The 20346-nt window shown below is 49.2% G+C and overlaps 4 protein-coding genes across 4 annotated transcripts; 3 read left to right on the forward strand and 1 right to left on the reverse strand.

The window, feature by feature from the left end:
- Positions 1 to 1437: 1437 nt before the first annotated feature.
- On the forward strand, positions 1438 to 5421 carry L3040_002683 (uncharacterized protein; the record flags this gene model as incomplete). Its single annotated transcript, XM_066155650.1, has 2 exons — positions 1438 to 1539; positions 1615 to 5421. 2 exons carry the CDS (start codon positions 1438 to 1440, stop codon positions 5419 to 5421), a joined length of 3909 nt encoding a protein of 1302 aa, XP_066012630.1.
- A 6473-nt stretch (positions 5422 to 11894) lies between these two features.
- On the reverse strand, positions 11895 to 12281 carry L3040_002684 (uncharacterized protein; the record flags this gene model as incomplete). The annotated part of the gene is made up of 1 exon (XM_007290501.1): positions 11895 to 12281. One exon carries the CDS (start codon positions 12279 to 12281, stop codon positions 11895 to 11897), a length of 387 nt encoding a protein of 128 aa, XP_007290563.1.
- An 815-nt stretch (positions 12282 to 13096) lies between these two features.
- On the forward strand, positions 13097 to 14183 carry L3040_002685 (uncharacterized protein; the record flags this gene model as incomplete). The annotated part of the gene is made up of 2 exons (XM_007290500.2): positions 13097 to 13273; positions 13323 to 14183. 2 exons carry the CDS (start codon positions 13097 to 13099, stop codon positions 14181 to 14183), a joined length of 1038 nt encoding a protein of 345 aa, XP_007290562.1.
- A 1921-nt stretch (positions 14184 to 16104) lies between these two features.
- Positions 16105 to 18471, forward strand: L3040_002686 (uncharacterized protein; the record flags this gene model as incomplete). Its single annotated transcript, XM_007290499.1, has 6 exons — positions 16105 to 16125; positions 16187 to 16428; positions 16501 to 17005; positions 17056 to 17085; positions 17135 to 17936; positions 17987 to 18471. 6 exons carry the CDS (start codon positions 16105 to 16107, stop codon positions 18469 to 18471), a joined length of 2085 nt encoding a protein of 694 aa, XP_007290561.1.
- Positions 18472 to 20346: the final 1875 nt, after the last annotated feature.

Here is a 20346-nt window from a genome sequence, read left to right on the forward strand (position 1 = left end):
GCCGCATGTCCGAGTGTCCCCATCGCTTTCACTTTCCCTCCTCGCTTCCACCAACATGTCCCGTACCCCACACGTGCCGCGGCGGATGGGCAATGGGCAGCTGCCAGTGCTTTGGCGCTTCCTCGTCGCTTGATATGGGAGAGGGGGGGCGTTGTTGTAAGCGAAGATGACAACAAACCACCAGTACCCTACAACAAGCTCGGAGTGCTCCCGTATACTGTACTATACTATACTATACCGGTACTACACCACACTACACGACACTCACTACACTATACACTACCTCCTACATCCATCTCTTCTCCTTATTCCCCCCCTCATCGAAATCATCCTAGCATTTCTCCATTCCCAAAGCCACCAGCTTCATTGATTGAGACGATACTTACGTGTATGGTACACGTTTCATGTACGACCGGGTTATGCTCCCTTGCAACCCATGAGCTGATTTCCTACATTTCCCATCCCGAGGTAGGTCTTGCATGTTCTCCATTAGAATTTCATTAGAAGCACAGCATGTTATTCACTTCTCCCCTCGCTGTGCAGATAAGCATCCAGCTACAGTACCGGTATATACCGGAGGTCCACAGCTGAGAGGGTGTCTGGCTTGGAATTGTCAGCTGGTGCATAGCTAGGTAGGTAGGGGAGGTAGGGGAGGTAGGGGAGGTAGGGGAGGTACCGTAGGTTTCAGCCCCCTCGACAATCAGATCGTGGCATCATCTTCATTCCCAGCTGTGGAGTGGGGGTGCTTAGCCGATAAACATCTCCGTCTGACGGGCGGGGACGCGGCGACCCGAGCGAGTAGGGACTTGGTCTGAGCTATCGGTCCTAGTAGTACTTACTGTACTGTACTGTAGCTATCAGGCGCGTCGGCCCGAAAGACAGGATGGATATCACGTGAGGAAGCCTCGGGAACGGGAAGTGTGCTCGGGTGCCAGATGGGTGAAAATGTGGATGGAGCCTGCTTACTTCCGCGACGGACCTGATGATTTCTGGGATCCGATTCAACTTGAGTGGTGGTATTTGCCCGAGGAAGAAGAAGATGATGATGATGTTGAAGAAGCTGTCGAATTTGACTTGATCAGGAGATGGAAGCATTCCTTGCACCATCCCAAGCCATTCACCAGGGTCGAACAAAAGTTTGCAAACGTGAATCTTGGCCCTTGGGAATGAACAAACAAGTCAGTACCGGTACCGTGACCAGTACCGTGACCAGTACCGTGACCAGTACCAGTACCGCGACCTATACCGGGAGAGCTTCGGCTAATTCTCATCAAACCTTTGTCACGTGGATCTGGTGACACGCTAAGCTTTGACTTAGCCCTCTCCCCTTCCTTTTCCCTTCGACCTCGACGCGACCGTGTTTTTGCTTCTTTCGACATCCCATCCCCGATCTACTCTCTGTCAACCCACTGGCCGACCTGATGCAACAATGACAATATGTTTCGATCCCTCCGAGCAGCAGAAGATGCTGCGATCGAGGGAGCGACAACTGAATGGGATACGCAAACCTGTGAGCTGATGAAAGACGATTTGTTACCTGTAAGATCTGCTGCACCTGCAGGCAACCTGACCTTGGCTTTTCCTCGACCAGGGCCCGCACTGACCCTAAAAAAGAGTAGCCCGATTCCCCACAACGCCAACAACGCAGAGGTCGCGTCAACCAACGCGGTATTGGATTTCAGCTCGGGTTTTGCTTCTGCTCCCCAACTAGCTTACGTCGAACACGTCCAAGAAAAACCAGAAGTCGAAGGTGAAAGTCGACGCATCGAGATTCGGGATGTGCAGGGCAACGGAAACGAGAACGATAACCTTGATATCGGCCAATCAGAAGAGTTAGACGCACTAGCACGACCACCGTCTGCGAATGCAATCCTACCACCACCGCCGCCGCTGCCGCTGCCGCGTTCGAAGTATCGAGTACGACGCGACAGCAAGTTGGTCTCGCCGCCACTTCTACCTGAAGGTCAATTGGCTGGACTGAACCAGGAGAAGCTGAGACCCAAGCAGGCCAAGATGGACGATTCGACGCAAAAATCCTCGATGTCACTGACGCAAGAGAATCCAGACTGGGTTAACGACCATTACCGGATACAAGAGAATCTCTTGGAGGAATGCCCATCTACTGCAACACCAGATGAGGATCCTCCGGCGCCTGCTCCGGGACCTTACGACATAGCTAAGCATACCACGCGAACGCAATCCACGGCCTACACCTATGAGGAGAACGATACGGGTCATATCACGCTAAACTTCAACCCGGAATCCGAAGTGGCAGATGAAGGGGCCGATGAGGACGAGGAGGAACCATCTCAGGATGCGTCCTATGCCGTAGCACCCCCCATACAATACAGCAGCCATTCCCTCGAACCCAAGACGCCAGCCCCGCCAGTCAACCCTTTCCTACAAAGGGGCAGCGTTATGAAGGGGTTCGAACTGTTTGGAGCCACTCAGCCGTCCTCTTTCGGTCGAAATATGACCAGTCCTAGCTCTTCTCGCCCCTCACCTACCGTGTACAATGACTTTAGCTCTCCTGCCAAACTACAGACCTTTGTTCCTTCGTCGCCTTCAAGAAGGAGACTTGATCCCGAACTCCCAGATCTGGAATCCGAGGCTAACGATGCGACATCCCTTCAATCATCTGTACGGAACATGCTGAGTAGGTCTCTTTCAGCAAGTAATAATACTCGAACTACACAGTCATTCGACGCGGGATTACGAAGACAACCGCAGAAACCTGAACCGAGGGCGTACATTTCGATGAAGGAGAGTCAGGAGAAGAGGCAGAGAAGGCAGCAAAAGATAATTGTCTCGGAGAGTGAGGACGATTCCGACGAAGAGATACAGAACCGAGTTCTACAGAAGAAGCGTGATCTCAGGGTACAAAAGGAGCTTGCTATGGTGGGAGTTAGCAGAAAGAGGATGCCGTCGTCTCTTCCACGATCCTCGGTCCCTCGGTCTTCTAGCACGCCGGCGATCGAAGTACCTTCTACTGGACGGAGACGCAGCGTTCAAGAAGAATCTCCTGCGCAGTGTACCGGGCACGACGCGCGGGATACTCAACAGGACGATATCATTGCTGATTCTCAGGTGAACAATAATTTGGCTTCCTCGCCTACCCACCAATCCACACCGAAAGCTATGGAACTCCCCAAGCTACCTCGGCCAGAAGAGGAGCCGGTGACCACGGCCGCCGACGTCAATGAGGAAGAAACAGAGGATGAGGACGAGAATCGAGACGGAAATGCGGATGGGATCACCAACTCGTCAACGGGACCTCCAGAAAACAAGCTTTTGCCGGATATGTCGTCGAATTCTGTCGCAGAGCCTAGTGCACCCGAACCCAGTCTACCACCACAGGGACTCTCTTCAAATCAGATCAATCTACAAACACCTACTAGAGGATACTCAGACACAGTCCCAGAAACCTCGCCCGTTGAGGAACGACTTCGGCCGATGGGCGAAATCGCGAATGTCTCCTTTGATCGCCAAGATTCTGCAATGGACCATCTACCGGGATTCACACCAGACGCCGATTTTGATGCTGCCATGAAAGCTCGGACGTCTCCCAAACCACCCCCGTCAAGAAGATCGAGTCTCAGAAGACAAGCCTCTTCAAATGTGTCCAAGAACTTGCGCAGTCCCGTCACCAATGGAGCCCTGTCGAATGTGAGTTCTTCCGCGCTCTCCAGCCTTCCCAGCAGCCCAGCAGATCCGACGAAACACGTAGAGACTACCATGCAGGAAGGCTTGGCAGGACAAGACCAACCCGGAAATCCAGAAACCGGACAGAAGGGTCACAGAGATACAGAACTCCCCACTGAAAATCAATCCGCTACTGCTGGACGAGAATCGACCAACATGGAGCAAGCTCTCCAGACGGTCCGTGATGGCCTAGTCGAAGATGATCCGAAGAGATCACAACAACCTGAAGTCGCTGTTGATCAGGAGGAAGCTGCCGCAGGCCTGCCAGTCCAAGAGCAGATCGTCGGTGAAGAAGTGGAACCTGTAAAGGCTCTCAGTGCAGTTGCCCCAGAGGCACCACTACCGGAAAATTCAATCGCAGACACTTCAGTCGCAGATTCAGAGGCGGCACTTCAGACCATTTCTCCTGCACCCAAGAAGGGGCTGAAGACTTACAGCAAGGCCAGAGCAACTCGAGGCTCAAGACCTTCAGATGTCGCTGTTGCTGCGGCCCCTACCACCTCTACGCATCGTACCTCGTCTCGTGTAACAAAAGCCACGCCAAAAGTCCAAGTTGCGGGTGCGACAGCGACTCCGATATCGACACCGCGAGTAACACCCCGTACGACACCTAGTACGGAAGCTGCAATGACTTCTGCTGGCTCGTCAACGAGGAATTCCGCCGCCAGTTCTATCGCGAAGCCCCCCGTTCCCTCTACCATTGCCATTGGCTCCACGGCGGTACCTCCTCCGCAGAAACGCACCGCAAAGCGAAAGTCAAGTACCACGGTCGTGGAAGAGCCTGTTCTGCCAACTCGGTCCTCAAAGCGGCAATCAACAGCGAACCTGAAGGAATGCAGCCCTGATCCCCTTGCTCTTTCCTCTCCCCTCACTGCAGCAAGAAGGACCGCTCCGGGCTTGTTTAACAACATGACGTTCGCAGTCTCTTACGTTGGCCACGAACGCGAGAAGAATGAAGCCACGAAGCTAATATTCGATAACGGTGGACGTATTCTCCCCGATGGTTTCGACAGTCTATTTGAGACGCCAAAGTTGGGTGCCAGCCATGATACCGATATGATACTGTCACATTCGGCAAAGTCTGCTGGCTTTGTGGCGTTGATCGCGGATGAGCACTCGCGAAAAGCCAAATACATGCAAGCCCTTGCATTAGGATTGCCGTGCATATCTGGCCATTGGATAACAGCTTGCGTCACCAAATCCTCCATCATTGATTGGTCACCATATCTGCTTTGTGCCGGTCAGTCCTCGATTCTCGGAAATGCACACAAAAGCCGGGTCCTCCAGCCATATCCTGCTGCAGATGCCTTGTTAAAGGATGTATTCTCCAAGCGAGGAAAGCTGCTCGAAGGCAAGTCTGTTCTCCTCGTTACTGGTAGAGGAAAGCAGGAGAAGAGAAAGGCGTACTCTTTTCTGGCTCGTGCTTTAGGGCCAGCACGCATCGGCCAAGCTGCGGATTATCAAGAGGCGCGGAAGAGGTTGTCAGAAGGCCAGGAAGGAAAAGAGCACGCGTGGGATATGCTGTATGTTGATACCCACGAGCAAGCGGCGGAGGCGGCTGTCTTTGGCACCTCTACAGTCTCCAGCAGCGCCTCGAAGAAGAGAAAGCGAGGACCTACGCAAGCAGTAGACGACTCTCCGGCACCGAAGAAGATCAGAATCATTTCCGATGAAACGATGATCCAGAGTTTGATTCTGGGGCAATTGCTTGATGATTGAGATGGAAATAGGAGACGGTAAATTTTTTTGCGGACACCATAATTGGACGGAAAGGCGTGGGTGGGATGAAAAGGGGTTTGGGCATCGCCGGCGCTACGGAAGGAAGTGGGAATGCATATCGATGCATATCTACGGATCGGATGGTTTGATCTGCTAATCGTAATTGGCGCTGGTTTTTTTTTCGGAACGAATGTCCGGCCAGGGCATGTAATAACAGGGGCGGGATCTTTTTGTGATACCAGGTCGAGGTGGTCTAGGTGGTGGGTGGACCCCGACAATTGCTGCGGACGGGAATAGACGCATGGATGAGATACAAAAGCCGCTTGGCAGAATTGAAGATGATTCGTTCTGCGACCTTATTGTGACAAACGACAGCGTCATGCGAGTGGCTATAGGTGAGATGATGCTACCAACAACCGGACCAAACTTCGATACTCCCGAAGTCGACAGTAATAGATCGGTAAGTGAGCGAGTCAAATCAAATCAAATCAAATCAAACACGCCTAGGATATTTCGAGAGGGTTTTTTTGGGTGGGGGGTTGGGGAGAGGAAGGGGGGGACGGGAGGAAGGGGAGGAAGGGAGGTGAGGGTTTATTGGGTAGTTGGTTGGGTAGTTGGTTGGTTAATGGTATAGATGACGAGTGATAGGTGATAGGTGATAGGTGATAGGTAAGTGATGAGCGCTGGTAACGGCGACGTGACGCACGTGACGGTGGTTACCTATATCTCGGAATCCGGGCTGGGGTTAGATGATAAGTGATAGATGACAAGCAAGTAAGCAGGCAAGTAAGCTCTTCGGCCAGTTGATGGTGTGAGAATCGAAGAGAGCGGTGTCTTTCTTTTTTTTGGGGGGGGGGGGGGGGGGGGGGGGGAAGGGTCAGGAGTTCTGCTCGGGCAGACGGTTTTTTTTTTTTTTTTTTTTTTTTTTTTTTGGGATGTCGGGATGCAGTTTAAGAGGAAAGGTTCATGTTTTGTTTGTTTGTTTGTTCGGATGGAATTTTGATCTCGGCTTTTGGGGGTGTGGATGTCTTTTCTGCTGTGGCTTTTTATGTGTGGATTGTGTTCATGGGGGATGGGAATGGGAGAGGGAGGAGAGGAGTGACGTGAAGAGAAAGTGACGTGAAGAAGGGGGAATGCCTCCACTGTTTGGCGATTTCACGCTTACCAAGACCTAGAAGAACATCTGCGGAACGGATGAGAGGGCGTTTATTGGGAGGAGGATGCTGGATCCCGAGGTGGTGGTAACGCACTCTGCTTGCCGCAAAAGCAGACGAAGATATCACACCTTGTATTCTGCGTTGTGCAGATGCAGACGGCTTTGGCAATGCACAGCTGGAGGGGGGGGGTGGGAGGAGGGAAGGGAATGGCAGCAAGAAGCTCCGCCTGCCCCCATACCGTTTTCGACTCTTTTTAGGGAGTCGAGAAAAAAGGGGGTATGTCAGGAGGAACAAAGGGAAAGGGGGGGGGGAGGGCGAGAAAGCAGCGCCCCGAGTTGCCTCGAGGTGCACCGGGCGGAAAAGTGTAGCTCTGTCAGCCTGAGTAGGCACAAAAAATGGATCGAGTTCCTGACATGATGAAAGGACCAGAAGTGGGAAGCGGCAGATCTAGTAGTATCCGTGTCAAAAGACTTGTTTGTTCTTTCTTCGCTCTCGTATAACCTCGATAGCAGAATGATAGCTGCCTTTGAATAATAATTAGCGCTGTAGGCGTTATGTAATCTGGGTCTTGGTTATTCGGGATTGATAAATAGTCGAAGAATATGGTTTATTCCTTAGCTGATCGAGGGCCTAAGCTAAGCTAATTTGAGCCATTCAAATTCATGTCGCAGGAGAAATTGTATGGAGCGAGCTAGCTGTCTTGCTTAGAGGTATTTGAGACCCTTCGTCTCATGCCATATATACTTCGGAATTAAAAGAGATGTCACGAGGTTTTTGAAATGAATTAGCAGTGTTGGGCTCTCTTGCTATGTTTGACTTCGTGGCTATAGATAGATAGGTGTTGAGACTTGCTAGGAGAAGATTAGCACATTAGCTCTTGCGCTGGGAGATGCTTTTTCTTTTCTTTTCTTTCCGCTTGTAGCTATCATGTCCGACGAAATGCTGGATTTCGGAACGATAGCCGAAGAAACCTGACAGCAACCGCTTTTGTGTAAAAGATTCAAGATGTCACCGAGATCGAGGAGAAAAGTAGCTGATTATCTTCAGTTCCTCGATCTCTCGGTGAGAGAGCCGAAGATCACTGCATACGAACTGCCAATGCTGCTGCGTCTACCCCCTTCCTTGGTTCTCTAATTGTCTTTGAATATCTCCCTTACGGTTCTGGTGCATAAATGGGATGTTTTTGGCGGCCTCTCAGTCTATATGATTATTCAAGGGCATCATGTAAGAGAGAGAGAGAAGGTGAGGAAATATGTATTCACGCCAGCATCCTGCTTCTTCCGGAAGTTAAACGGGTTTCTTGGCTTATTTCTGGTTGATACGCGCTTACCATTTGGTCTGACTATAACCCCAATTACCCGTCGCTCGTCTCATTGGCTGAGGAAACGGTGAATACTGTATTTCAGAGAGGTCAACGTGGTTCAAATCAGATGTGCTTGGGGATCATGTGTCCTTTTTGACTTTTTGAGAGTTGAGAGTAGTATCTTCACTACGAGAATGCAAAAAAGGAATCCCATTCCTGAAGTCGAACAGATGGAAAGTGGGTTAATCTTATGGCAGTGACTTCCTGAATGATAGTGCAAATCATTTCGTCCATATCTTCCAGCAGAGTGTCTAGGAGTCAGCAGTCTAGCGCTCAATGCTCTGTTATTACTAGCTGTTCAATCTCAAGCTTCAAATTTTACCTCTCCGTATCATAAGCCCATTGTATAAGAGCTTTAGTCGTATTGTGTTCTTGGTATTCCAAAGATGATAATGGCTTTATGCTCCAGCCTTGATCTCGGAACGGATGAGTAATTGCATGTCGAAGCCGAGAGATCGGCTGGTATGGGAGTGAGTATTCATTCACTCTTGCTGCAGAAGAGAGAGGTGTAATTCGATACCCACTCAACAACCACTCATTAGACTCGCCAAACAGCTCTAACATTATATGAGCTGTAGCAATCATCAGCACTTATATCAAGATCAAACTATCCGAAATGCCATTTAATTGGCTCGCGTGGTGGTCGAAAAGGCTGAGCCGTGGCTTTCCGTATGCGTTGCTTTCTGAACTCTGAAGCTTCCTTAGCTTCAAAACGATCCTGCTCTGTCGCTATAGCATTTGATACTCGCTTCATAAATGGCACTGATTCTCGAAATTGTTCTGTACGGTATTCTATTGGGTGTGATGACAGTGGTGGAGGACTTCATAGTAACATCTAGAATCAAAGGTGGTACAAATTCCCTTTTCCTCGGCTTCGACCTCACAGATCTCTGAATCAAGTTCGGATAGCTATTCCAACCCGACAGCATTCCATTTTCTAGTATTATGCTTTCGAAAATCTTCTTCCCCGTTCCTTTCTCAATGGTTTGATGCAGCCGCTTGCAAGCGAGTTTAGCAGGAGGATAGCGTCTCAGAGCATTGTCTGCAACTGATATGGCCCCTTCTAGCACTCGATACTTCTAGCACTCGATATCGATGAGTGATAAGGTTCATATATAGGAAGTCATCGAGTCCTGCGCTGTTCGTTCTCCGGTACGTATACATGAGAACCTCTACGTCTCTCAATCTATCTTGCGGAATGCCGTCCTGAAAAGCAAAGCCGCACTTAAATACTTAACCGTTTGATTTCGAAGACCCAAGATCTTTTAAAGGTAGTTCAATGATTCTTTTTGCTATCAAAAATAAGATTACTTTGCTAGTCAATTGGCTACTTTATTCTCTCGATCTCAATCCGATCGAGCACGTTTGATAGCATCTTGAAAAAGGTTTACTAAATGTTCTCCGAGGTTGCAATCGATAGATCGAATTCAAAACATGCACGGCAAAGGATAGAGAGTTTTTTGCAAGCTGCGTGAGATATATTGGATTAGTCGCTGTTTGATAATTTGTATCCAAGTATGCCGGATAGAATTAAAGCTTGTATCGCGGCCAAAAGCTGGCATATTAAGTATCAAGGTCCGTGCGAAATCGATTAACTAGCTTACAAATTGAAAAGAATAAAGATAATCCATAGAATAGAATGGTCTTTTTTTAATTCAATTTGGATTTGTAATTATTGCGTAATTAAGAAGTGAGAGCTGAATGTCTAATATTGATTTTGATGTTCTCGCTTAAGTGGCTAACAGCAGTTGCCTAGTACTGGTATGCAGCTATCAGCCCTGACCAGGAATCATTCATGACGGGATTATTCATAGAGTATTCCATCTATTCCTGCGTAACCCACCTTCGAGTTTCTTTGCCCTGTTCTTATATAATCCAGAAATAGTACTGGAAGCATGCGAGTCTTTGTTGAAAGGTTCGGGTACATCATTTATTAACTTATTTATTGAATGTATACTTTTCACGATGGCTGGCGATGTTCAAGTTTTACCTCCTGTCAACAGCGGATTGAAATCAACATTATGAGAATATTTGGTCTTCAGAAGCATTTCAATTGAATTTTATATGCGGCTCCCCCCGCTTTGCAGCTTCGAAAAAAAAAATCATTCGATTCGGTAAGCCTTTTACTACCTCGGTCTATCACTACCAGTAGATATATAGATTGTAAATAAATAGAATATCAATGAAATTTCAACACGAAAAGGCCCTCGCTTATCAATATTCCAGATTATTCACATACCAAGACCACGAGCCACTCCTACCCTTTTCGCACTCTCTTATTCCACTCGGCCCTCTCCTACTCTCGTTTTTTTGCCGGCACCATCATCTCCTTACCAGCATGACTCACTCATCTACTTCCGTTACTTGCTTATTCGTATCGCGGCCGTCGAAACTTCAAATCAGCCCACCCTATTTCTGGACCACACAGCCCTCTCTTCGAAAAAGGCATAAGTGAATCGGGATCCAGATTACTTCGGCAGCTCCTAAAAAACCCCCCCCAAACTCTTATCCCGACAGTCCTGATTTTTTCGGACCCGCGACCTATAAACTCTGGAGCTTTTCCTTCATTTAGGGGCTTGTAAGAAGGCTAGATAAAACCCCTTAGAGCTGTCAAGACGCAGAATTCCAAATCAAACAGCAAGCAAGCCCAACGAAAAGTTCTCTTCGGCAGTCGGCAGCAGCAGACGGTGGAAGGATACCAAACCGTGGGCAGGAAATTGAGGATTGCATCTTGCGCACGCAACGGGTATATATACTCAGCAGAACAGACAAACACCGATCTTGAGATCTGCCCAGCTAGTTGACTGGAAACAACGCTTCATCACACGCCCACACATCCATCTGGATTATCCATACATCCGAGCAACGCCCAAAAACGCCATCGATATATACAACCTTGTTGTGGTCACATCGGCTTCTCACCTGTAGCTTTTCATTCGCCCCTACATCCTGCCCTCCCTTCCTCTCCATCCGTGCTTTCGCCTCTAAGCCTGGGTCGATTCGTCACAGTGTGTATATCTTTTCTACATTCGACACACATGATGACATGATCAATGCAGTTAAATGGCAGTTGCACATACGGCATATCAACAATGCGGCTATTTAGCTTTCGGAAACAGTACCTTAATTGCTTACTTACAGTACGTACGTACGTAGCGTTAGTCAAGAGTCACGAGTCAGCAGTCAGGAGTCAGGATGTGGTCAGTGCAGGCCGGACCGCCCTGGATGATCGCGGATGTCTCGGTCCTCGGTCTCGGCACCCTCGCAATCAGCTTGGCTTGGCTAGGGCACCTTCCAAATGCGACGTGCTTGCTGTACTCTGTACATCCCTCAATCCAATGTGGGAATTGATTTATTTTTCCGTGTGCTTTGGCCGATGTGGCCGGATACTCGTTGGACACATACGTCAGTAGGTGGGTAATGCTGGTTGGAGAATATTGGAAGTTTGGGATTTGGCGCCGAACTAAGGTTGTAGATGATCTTGGTGCTGGCGACTTGAGAATTTAAGCGAAGGAGATCTTGGGAGGAGTGGTATATGGTGAGGGTTGAGATATGCATGGCTCTTTATCACAACCATAGTCACAGATGATGAGTGGAGAGCAGTAGGATGAGCCCACAAGGTCTCGTTTCACGGGAAACGGTATAGAACTCGTTTGTTGACGCGGACTACTCCCGGGCAGTGTTGACGAAGCTTGGCCAGAAATACAGAAACGTGACATTTTTCTTGGATTCGTAATACATTAGACATTGCGTTAATAAATATCCCAAACGCCGATATATTATATAGATCATTTTCCGATCCATTGATGCAGCTCAAAGCGCTCAAAAGAGTGTCGAGAGTGTGTGCTGTGTTCCAGGGTATATCCTCCATACAGTTCGCGTACATTAACAACCACCACCAATTCCAACCACCGGGGTTTCCTCCGAGATTTCCATGAATTACATCAGACCCCTCACAGCGAGACAGCGAAGCCAACCGCGACCGCCATAGCAGCCATGCTATACCCTATCCCCTTCATATCAGACGCCGCAGAGACAGGGACGAGCGTTGAGCTCGCGCTTGGTGAAGGCGTTGCACCGGTCGTTGGTGTGGAAGTGTTTTTCGAGGTTTCATTGGACATGGGGCCGCCCGGCGATGATATGATGTATGGGCCTGTGGAGTTTGACCCACCGCCTGAGCTCACAGAGGGTTGTTGCGGCGGGGGAGGTGCAACGCCGGAGCCAGATGGAATGTAGGGAGAGATGGGATTCGTCGATGGAGGAGAGGCTAATGCGAGGCCGTTGACGGCCGTTGTGAGGAGGGCCGTGACGGCAATGAGGTTGCGGGTGGAGAGTTGCATCTTGAAGGTTTTGTAGGGAAAATATCAGGAATTTTCTCGTGAGATGTGTAGAGAAGGATGCTAGGAGATTTGAGCGATAGACTGGACGTATGAGATTGATACAAGTAATCAACTGGAAGATATAGGAGATTGATATGAGAGACTGAATGGATGTAGAAACTGAAGGAGCATGCAGAACATAACAATATATATCATAATTCGAATCTCGCCACAACCCTATGTAGCCTCCCGAGACCGAATAGGATGGCGAAGCTGCCTTCGCCGTCAGCCATGCGTATGACGACGCCCAGCGCAATTATTGTGCGGCTCACTCAACTTGTTGAGCAAGACGTCCGTCCGTGCCGGAGAAATCCCGTTCAGAAAGTAAACATTCTTGAATGTAATTGGGCGGTAGAGGTGGCTGAGAAAAGAACCTCCGAGAAATCGTGGCTATGAGATACCGGTACCTACAGTACTAACGAAGTTTAAACTTCGCTTTGTTACGCCACAGATATCAGCTTGGCAGAGGCGAGTCCCGATATCCAACCATCTTCTTCGGTCAAACCATCATCGGGAAGATCGATATGCTTGGTGCTTCCATCAGCCTCGTTCATGCGAGGTCATCGATCAAGGCCTGGTGAACTACCGGTAACTGTCCGTATGCCGACCTTTGTTCGGAGGATGTTGTTACTTGTAAATAACGTTCCGAGGCAAAATCTATTTTGGGAACAGCAAGCGAGACCCCTGAAAAGTCATCGTCCACCCCCACCATTGAACCTCGGCTGCCACCCGCTCTCCTGAGTCTTCAACCTCACCACCGCTCCCATCTTCTCTCAATGCCTCCCATACCTGCTTCGGACACTCCAAGAATAGTGATATACTATCAGACGCAGCATCACCAGGATGGCACGCCTTGCTCCATACTGCCGATTATAACGCAGCCCGATATCGCAGTGACACACGTCAACCTGGCCGCAATCCACCTGAACGACCCTCCGGGAAACATACACCTAGTACCGTCCTCCCCCTAGCTCTATCAATTCATCTATCTGACATCTGTAGAACGACCATGCCCCTTCCGATCCCCGCTACCTCACCCTCTGGGCGGAGCTCCGCGTGCTCCAAGCCTCTGGCATCAAAGTCCTGGGCATGCTAGGCGGCGCTGCAAAAGGCTCCTTCACCCGTCTGGACCTCGACGATGCAACCTTCGAAGCATACTATATACCTCTACGGGACCTTGTCCGCGAAAGAAACCTCGATGGCTTAGATCTGGACGTTGAGGAGCCTATGACTTTGGCGGGTGTAATACGACTAATTGATCGGCTGAAAGCAGATTTCGGGAAAGACTTCATAATCACTTTGGCTCCTGTGGCCGCGGCCCTGATGTCCGACCGCCCTGAACATAACCTCTCTGGCTTCAGCTACGAAGCATTAGAAGTTATGCGCGGTAAGGACATTGCGTGGTATAATACTCAATTCTACTGCGGCTGGGGAGATCTCAGTAAGACAGACGGTTACGACTTCATGGTTGCGCGCGGATACCCTGCAAACAAGATCGTGATAGGCATGGTTACGAATCCGGCGAACGGGAGTGGATGGGTGCCGTTTGAGACATTGCAGGGAGTCCTCATCACGCTGAAATCAAGATACCCGGGCTTTGGAGGGGTGATGGGGTGGGAGTACTTTAATTCGCTGCCTGGTGACAGAGCAAGGCCGTGGGAGTGGGCGGCTTTCATGACAAGAAATCTGAGGAACTTACTTCCTAAGCCTGTGTCTGCATCCGGTCCTCCTGTGTCTGCACCAGCTCCACCTTTTGAGAAGCAGAATCCCTTCATGTTGGTGGATGATGAACCGAAGGCCAAAGCAGATGCGCCCGTACCGAATGATTTCGAGTACTATACAGATGGAAATACCTCTGAATGAATCAAATTTTATACCAATCACTACCCCCAGTTGCTATTCCGTACTTTGCTCCAACTATTTGGAGACAAGGTAAGATGGAGGCAAGCCTGTTGCGCTACTCCTCGGACAGCTTGACTACCACCTTTTTCGCACAACCCTTCTTCCCAATGAACATTTCCACTCCTACTTGTACAGTTTTCCATCCCCGCATCCCCGAATATCTCATATTCTATCGGCTTCAGGTCGTCGCTTTTCAGAAACTCCTCCAACATCGGAACAAACTTTTCAATATCCGGGTTTTATTTCGTCGTCCATTCTTCGATAGCTGATATATCCCAGAAACACCGTATTGCGCTCAATTCTTTGTTTTAGTTGATGGGATCCCTATTTCGATAAGCCGCTTGAAAAATCTCTCAAGGTTATATCGGCCGGAAGGGGGATGATCAACGGGATATATAGCCGAGCTACCAGTCATTGTTCGTTGCAAAGTATTGTACTTCAGCTTCAGTAGCCCGATTTTGAGCAAGTACCTCTATCCCCTTCACACATCTCTTGCCAATCACTTCCGGCCTCCGCGACCTAGTTCGTGGAAGGGAATCTTGTAGCTGAAAGTCAGGCATGGTCCCAGACTCGGCGCCAACAATGTGGTGTTAGCAGATTTCGATTCAGTTGTGATTTTTGTCGTGACGGTATCTTGTCGTTGTAGTAGTAGCAGCAGAGCAAGATCCGAGGACTTTGAAGCTACGACAAGGGCGGAAGTGGCTGGAGCTTAAGGACGACAAGAAGGAAGAGGAGAATACAATAATACTTGAGAGCGCAATCATCAATATTGGTGGTCAAATATGAAGATCTCTGATCATTCCGATCTTGAAGTCGCGATTCGGCCTCTGTGACAGACACTACGACGGCGATGTCGTTTGAATGTCAATATTGACTCGCTTCTCGGTAAACGTTCCAATGGTGATTACCAAGAAGGGGCCGCCAAAGTTTTCGCATCGGTGCTGATCCGGTATTAATGCAAGCAAGCTATCTATCAGCAGCTAGAACAGATGCTGTCTGCTGGCTTGAAGGGCTTTCGACTTAACGATCTGAAGAATTCACATCTCTCGACATGCAGATTCATGCCGTTCTCATGCCGTTTTCACGTCTAGGTAGTCGGGACAGAACAATTGATGAGCTACCCTCTGGGAACGGAGCGAACGAAGCCGGCCTCGTATCACCTAGCTACCCAAGCCGAGGTATGACGATATCGATAGAGTGCATATATTACCCTCCGGCCGGCAATTTGCGCCCCCAGAGGCTATTAAGATTGAAGAAGCCTGAAAGAGCTAGGATTTTGAGCTTGGCCAGATTATTCTCCATCCCACCTCACCACGTCTCTTCCGCTTGAAGATCCTCCCTCCTGTTTCCGTGTGTCGTTCGTCTTTTTTTGCATGACGTACCAGCATAGAGAAGAAGGAAGTTTGCGAGTCGGTCATTTAAAAATCATTTCGTCCCCGTATCCTCTGATGCACAAATCATCAGCTGTCCCGGGAACACCTCTGCAGTGGGACACATCCACAGCGCGTTGGATGCCCGATGGTGGGGGTGTAGTGGGGGCGATTTGAAGAGTTCTGGGTCGCTTTAAGGCTTTTCAGCGTGTTCAGCTGTGGGTGCTGTATGGTTATGCCCCACTTTTACTATATCGGATGGCGCTTGGGGCAAGCGAGTTGGAGGGGGCCTTGTGTTTTGTTTCGGGTCGCGGGAATGAGCTTGTGATTATATATCCTTCGATTTTCCATTCCTCGGAATCTGTAAACGTTTGCTAAGGATCATCTTCATGTTTCGACTGTCAAATTAGAATCTCTCAAAATCAATCGAACTGAGTTGCGCAAAGAACATCGAAATATAGGAAGATATTCCCGTGCCACCGCAGACGCAGACAGATACATAGAGAGCTATCATGGCGAGAGCAGCAGAGGCAGTAAGCAGGCCTCATTCTCCAATCTTCTTTCACAGTAGAAGCCCCACTAAAAATCAACCAGACCGAGAGCGTTCGCGTCGAAAGAGCCACAGCAGTCGCGGCTAGCGTCACGAAAAACGCAACCGCCGAGTTCAAGGCCCTCGACAGCCGCACCGCTAAGGAAGTCGTGCCAGCCGCTAACGATACCACCGAGAACCATCTGAACAAGACGAAGCGAGCTGCAGATTTTGCATTTAACGGGTTCCCGAAGGGTGCTGGGGACATGGTAGACACTGTGAAGCAGCATCCCGAGATAACTGCTCAGTACGTTTCCCTTTTCGACAAGCTTTTCTATCAGTCGAACTTGGATCCAGGAAATATTAACATAGATAATAGGAAAGCACCAGCTGTAGCTGTTGGCGTCGGACCTTTCGTCCAATCCGAGCTCATTGCCGGCGAAGTCGCGATCCTGGGCAAGATGGCTGCGAACAGCTCAAAGAAGACCGTTACACAAATCTCTTCAAATGAGGGCGAGAAAATCTTCAATGCTAATTGGAAGGACTTTTCCAATGATGCGAAAGCTGAGGTAAAGAACGATAAGATACAGGCTGCCGAGAACGCGAAGGGTAATGGAAAAGAGCCTGCCAAGTCTGACGCCACGACAGTCTCAGCTGAGATCAAGGCTGCGGAGCCAACAAGGGTTGAAGGCGAGTTCAAGAGGGGTAATATCTTATCAATGGGAGTTCAGGCTCCGGTGTGCAAAAGTGGAGAGGGGAGCAAGCAGGTCAAGGGTGAAGAGGCTACGCCGGTGTCCTTGAGGATCCCGATTGGCGCCGATGGAGATATCAAGGCTGTATCTAAGTTTGTTGATGAAACCAAGGCGGAAGAGAAGTCGACTGTGGTATGTTGCTCAGTGAGTTCTTGAGACTCTGAAGACTAACAGATCTTCAGGTTTTCAATAATAGGACGGACGGTCCTATTGTAAGTTGTTACGGGTGAAGCTGGATACACAATTATTGACTGTTTGTAGGTTCCAGATACGAGAACGGCACCTGTTGCTGTCAAGGCAGCCGTCTCGGCAACTACAAGCAAAGAAGTCCCCCAGCCGGTGGTCCAGAAAGCCCCCGAAGCTGCAAAGAAATTGCCGGAATTCCCGGGGTCCGCTGAATCTCAGAAACCCGATGTCAAGTCTGAGAAGGTGGGAGAGAAGAAGACGACAAAGCCAATTGACCTATCGGCAAAATCAGACAGTATAACGGCCAAGATCGAGAAGAAAGAGACTATTATCCCACCGGCATCTGTCGTCAAGGAAAGCGATAGCGATATCCCGATTTTCAAAGAAGCCACCACTCCAGCTCAAGTACGGAAAGCCGTGTTGTCGCCAGCTACTTCTCAGGAAGAGCCGAAGCCAAAGGAAGCGTCTGCTGCATCAAAGCCCTTCAAATTCGAGGAGAAGAAGATTCCAGATTCCGAGATTGAAAGCCCAAAGGCTAGCAATACTAACGAGACGATCATTGACAGCAACAGCAATAGCAGACCTGAGCCAGCACCCATCATGCCTGCCAAAAATTCCGATCAAGCACAAAGCGTGACTTCCCCGATTTCCGATGAACACGTGACGGATCACATTGTAAGCGAGCTCTTGCAAAGCCCCAGTGTCATGCCTCAAGCGAACTTCGTCGAGCCTGAAACTACTCAAGCAACCTCGTCCGCTTCACTTGCATCGGTCACTAACACAGACAAGAGCATTACCAAGACCGAGGCACTTGAGCAGCCCGCCATCTCTGATATGACGACAATCAGCCGAGAGAGCCTGGATCATTTACACTCAAGTAAGCTATCCCGCTTGATGCTTTGATAGAAAAATGCTAATTACGACTAGAAATCGACGCCCTTCAAGAAGCCGTCCAGCTGATCACCAAGAAGCTGACTACAAACCTTCCACCTCCCACTGGAGAGCCTACAAAGCAAGCCATCGTCGAGCTATCATCCGCTACAGACGCCGTCAGCGAGCAAGTTCAAAAGCCATCCTCTTCTCAAGAATCCGAAGTTCTCGCCGCCGAGCCAGCACAAGCAAACCCCTCCACCGGCGCCGAAGCTGCATCGACGGAGACTCCAGCAGCTTCCGCCAAGAAACCAGGACACGCCAAGCGCAAGAGCGTAATCGTCACCCTCGGTAGCTACCTTTGGCCATTTGGTACCGCCACGCCAAAGGGTGCAGATGCGAAGGCTAGCACAGCTGAGGGTAGTCCTGCTGGGCCTTCCGTTGAAATTTCCAAGAAGGATACCACCACCTCGGCCCCAGGCGCCAAGGATAGTGCGGCGTCGTTGAGTGATATCCCTACGCCGCATATTGGCGCTGCCTAGACATTTTGGACTCAACAGGGGATGACATATTCGTTATGTATTATACTATAATCGAATTTTTTTAAGAGGGGCTTTTCTTTCAAGACGTTCATTTGTGACCGTGCTGGCGGCAATGATAGAGGTCCGATTGCTTTGCCACAAATTGTAGGTGTTGTGTGTGGTTTGGCAACGGATTGAGATGGTGGTCAGCAGGAATGGTCATCTGTACTAGCAGCTAGAACGTTCTCGGGTTCCACTATTGGAGTAAGAGGTGCCGAATCGCAAGCTAGTCGTGAAGGACGCGGCGTAGATTCTCGGAAACAATAGACGGATTTCGGAGCCGATTTAAGGTACTGAGGTATCCTAAATATACCCAGATTCAATGCCACAGCTAAGAGCTTAGTAGGGTGGATTGTTTTAGCAGATGACGATTATTGGCCTGCCTATCGACCTGCTTAGGCCAATGATTGATTGCCTTTGGATCGAGGCCAACTCTGTGCCCTGGCCCCTGACCTAATATAGAGATGCATTTCCTTGACAATCATCGAATCCGCAGTGAAGTTGCAATCTCTCCAAGTTTCACAAAAATGACCCTTCGTCGAGGCCTCCCCTCGAAATACTGATTTAAAAGATCCCATCACCTTGAGGCGGGAATAGCAGGCAGAGAGCTCTCGCGCAACTAAGAACCTAGCTTTCAAACTGGTTTCTTCCGTATAAGAGAAGACAAAACGGTCCTCGAAGACCCTCAAGCATTCAGCGAGAACTTTAAATTAGTAACCAAACACTCAATTAAGTATCCCGCTTTATCCCGAGACATCTGTCAAGCATTCCGAATAAAACTGCTGAACCTAAAAGAACCCAAGCCACCAAGAGCGAGCCCCAAGACCTCTACAGCACAGCCTTTACACTTACTTCAGAATCGGCAACCGCATCGGGCCAGCACCCACCCTCTCTTTACCTAGATGCAGTTCGGACATACTTCAACAGATCTACCAGCGCCCAAGCCCGCTATGACGCTGCATGAAAGTGAAAGTATTCCGTTTGCGGCTCTCTCCGAGAAAAGCCCACCAAGACCAGACGTCGGTGCGCCCCAAGAAGCGGCACCGCATCCTCAGAAGGACCCAGGCTGGTCGTCCCAGGGATGGATCAAGGCCCGCCGTGCGCCTCAGGCCCAAGAGTCTTCTCGAAAACGAGTCACCACTGTGCGACATCAAAACCTCGTTCTACTATACTGTATTACCCGGTGACCGAACGCCGAACGACCCACCCCAGATTCCTCTCTCTCTCTCTCTCTCTCTCTCTCTCTCTCTCTCTCTCTCTCTCTCTCTCTCTCTCTCTCTCTCTCTCTCTCTCTCTCTCTCGTGTCTCGCAATCAAGGATGACCAATGCTCGATTGAAACCTATTGCTGGTATCAATCTGATGATAGTACCAGGTCACGAGGAAGCTTTGCTGATGTGTATGGTTGAACGACTTGTATTATCTAGGTCTAAGAATTGGGGGCGAGGTTGTAGTGGGAGCGTGCTAAGGCTAAGGTCCGTGCGTGCACGTGTATGTGCACGTGCACTATGCTTTTATTTTATACTTTACTTAGCAATACATCTTTTTGTCGAGGCCTTAAAAGCTTTCGGCAGTACTTTAATTGTATCTAAACTAATATACCTTTTTTTGTAGAGTAGAAGTAAAAACACTTTTAAGAGCATAGTCTATTTAATTTTTACCGAATATAGCAGGTACGACTTTTAAGAGGAGAAAACCTTTTATGACACACTTTTACCACCCTTTGTTAAGAAAACACTTATTACTGAACTCTATAGCTTTAGCACTTTTATTCGAAGCAGTTGTATAAAAGCAGCGTGATCTGTATCATTTAATAGCTTTATTATACCGTCGACGAC

Source organism: Drepanopeziza brunnea (assembly GCF_022702325.1).
Source record: "Drepanopeziza brunnea f. sp. 'multigermtubi' strain 214-2 chromosome Unknown ctg3, whole genome shotgun sequence".
Lineage (NCBI taxonomy): Eukaryota > Fungi > Ascomycota > Leotiomycetes > Helotiales > Drepanopezizaceae > Drepanopeziza > Drepanopeziza brunnea.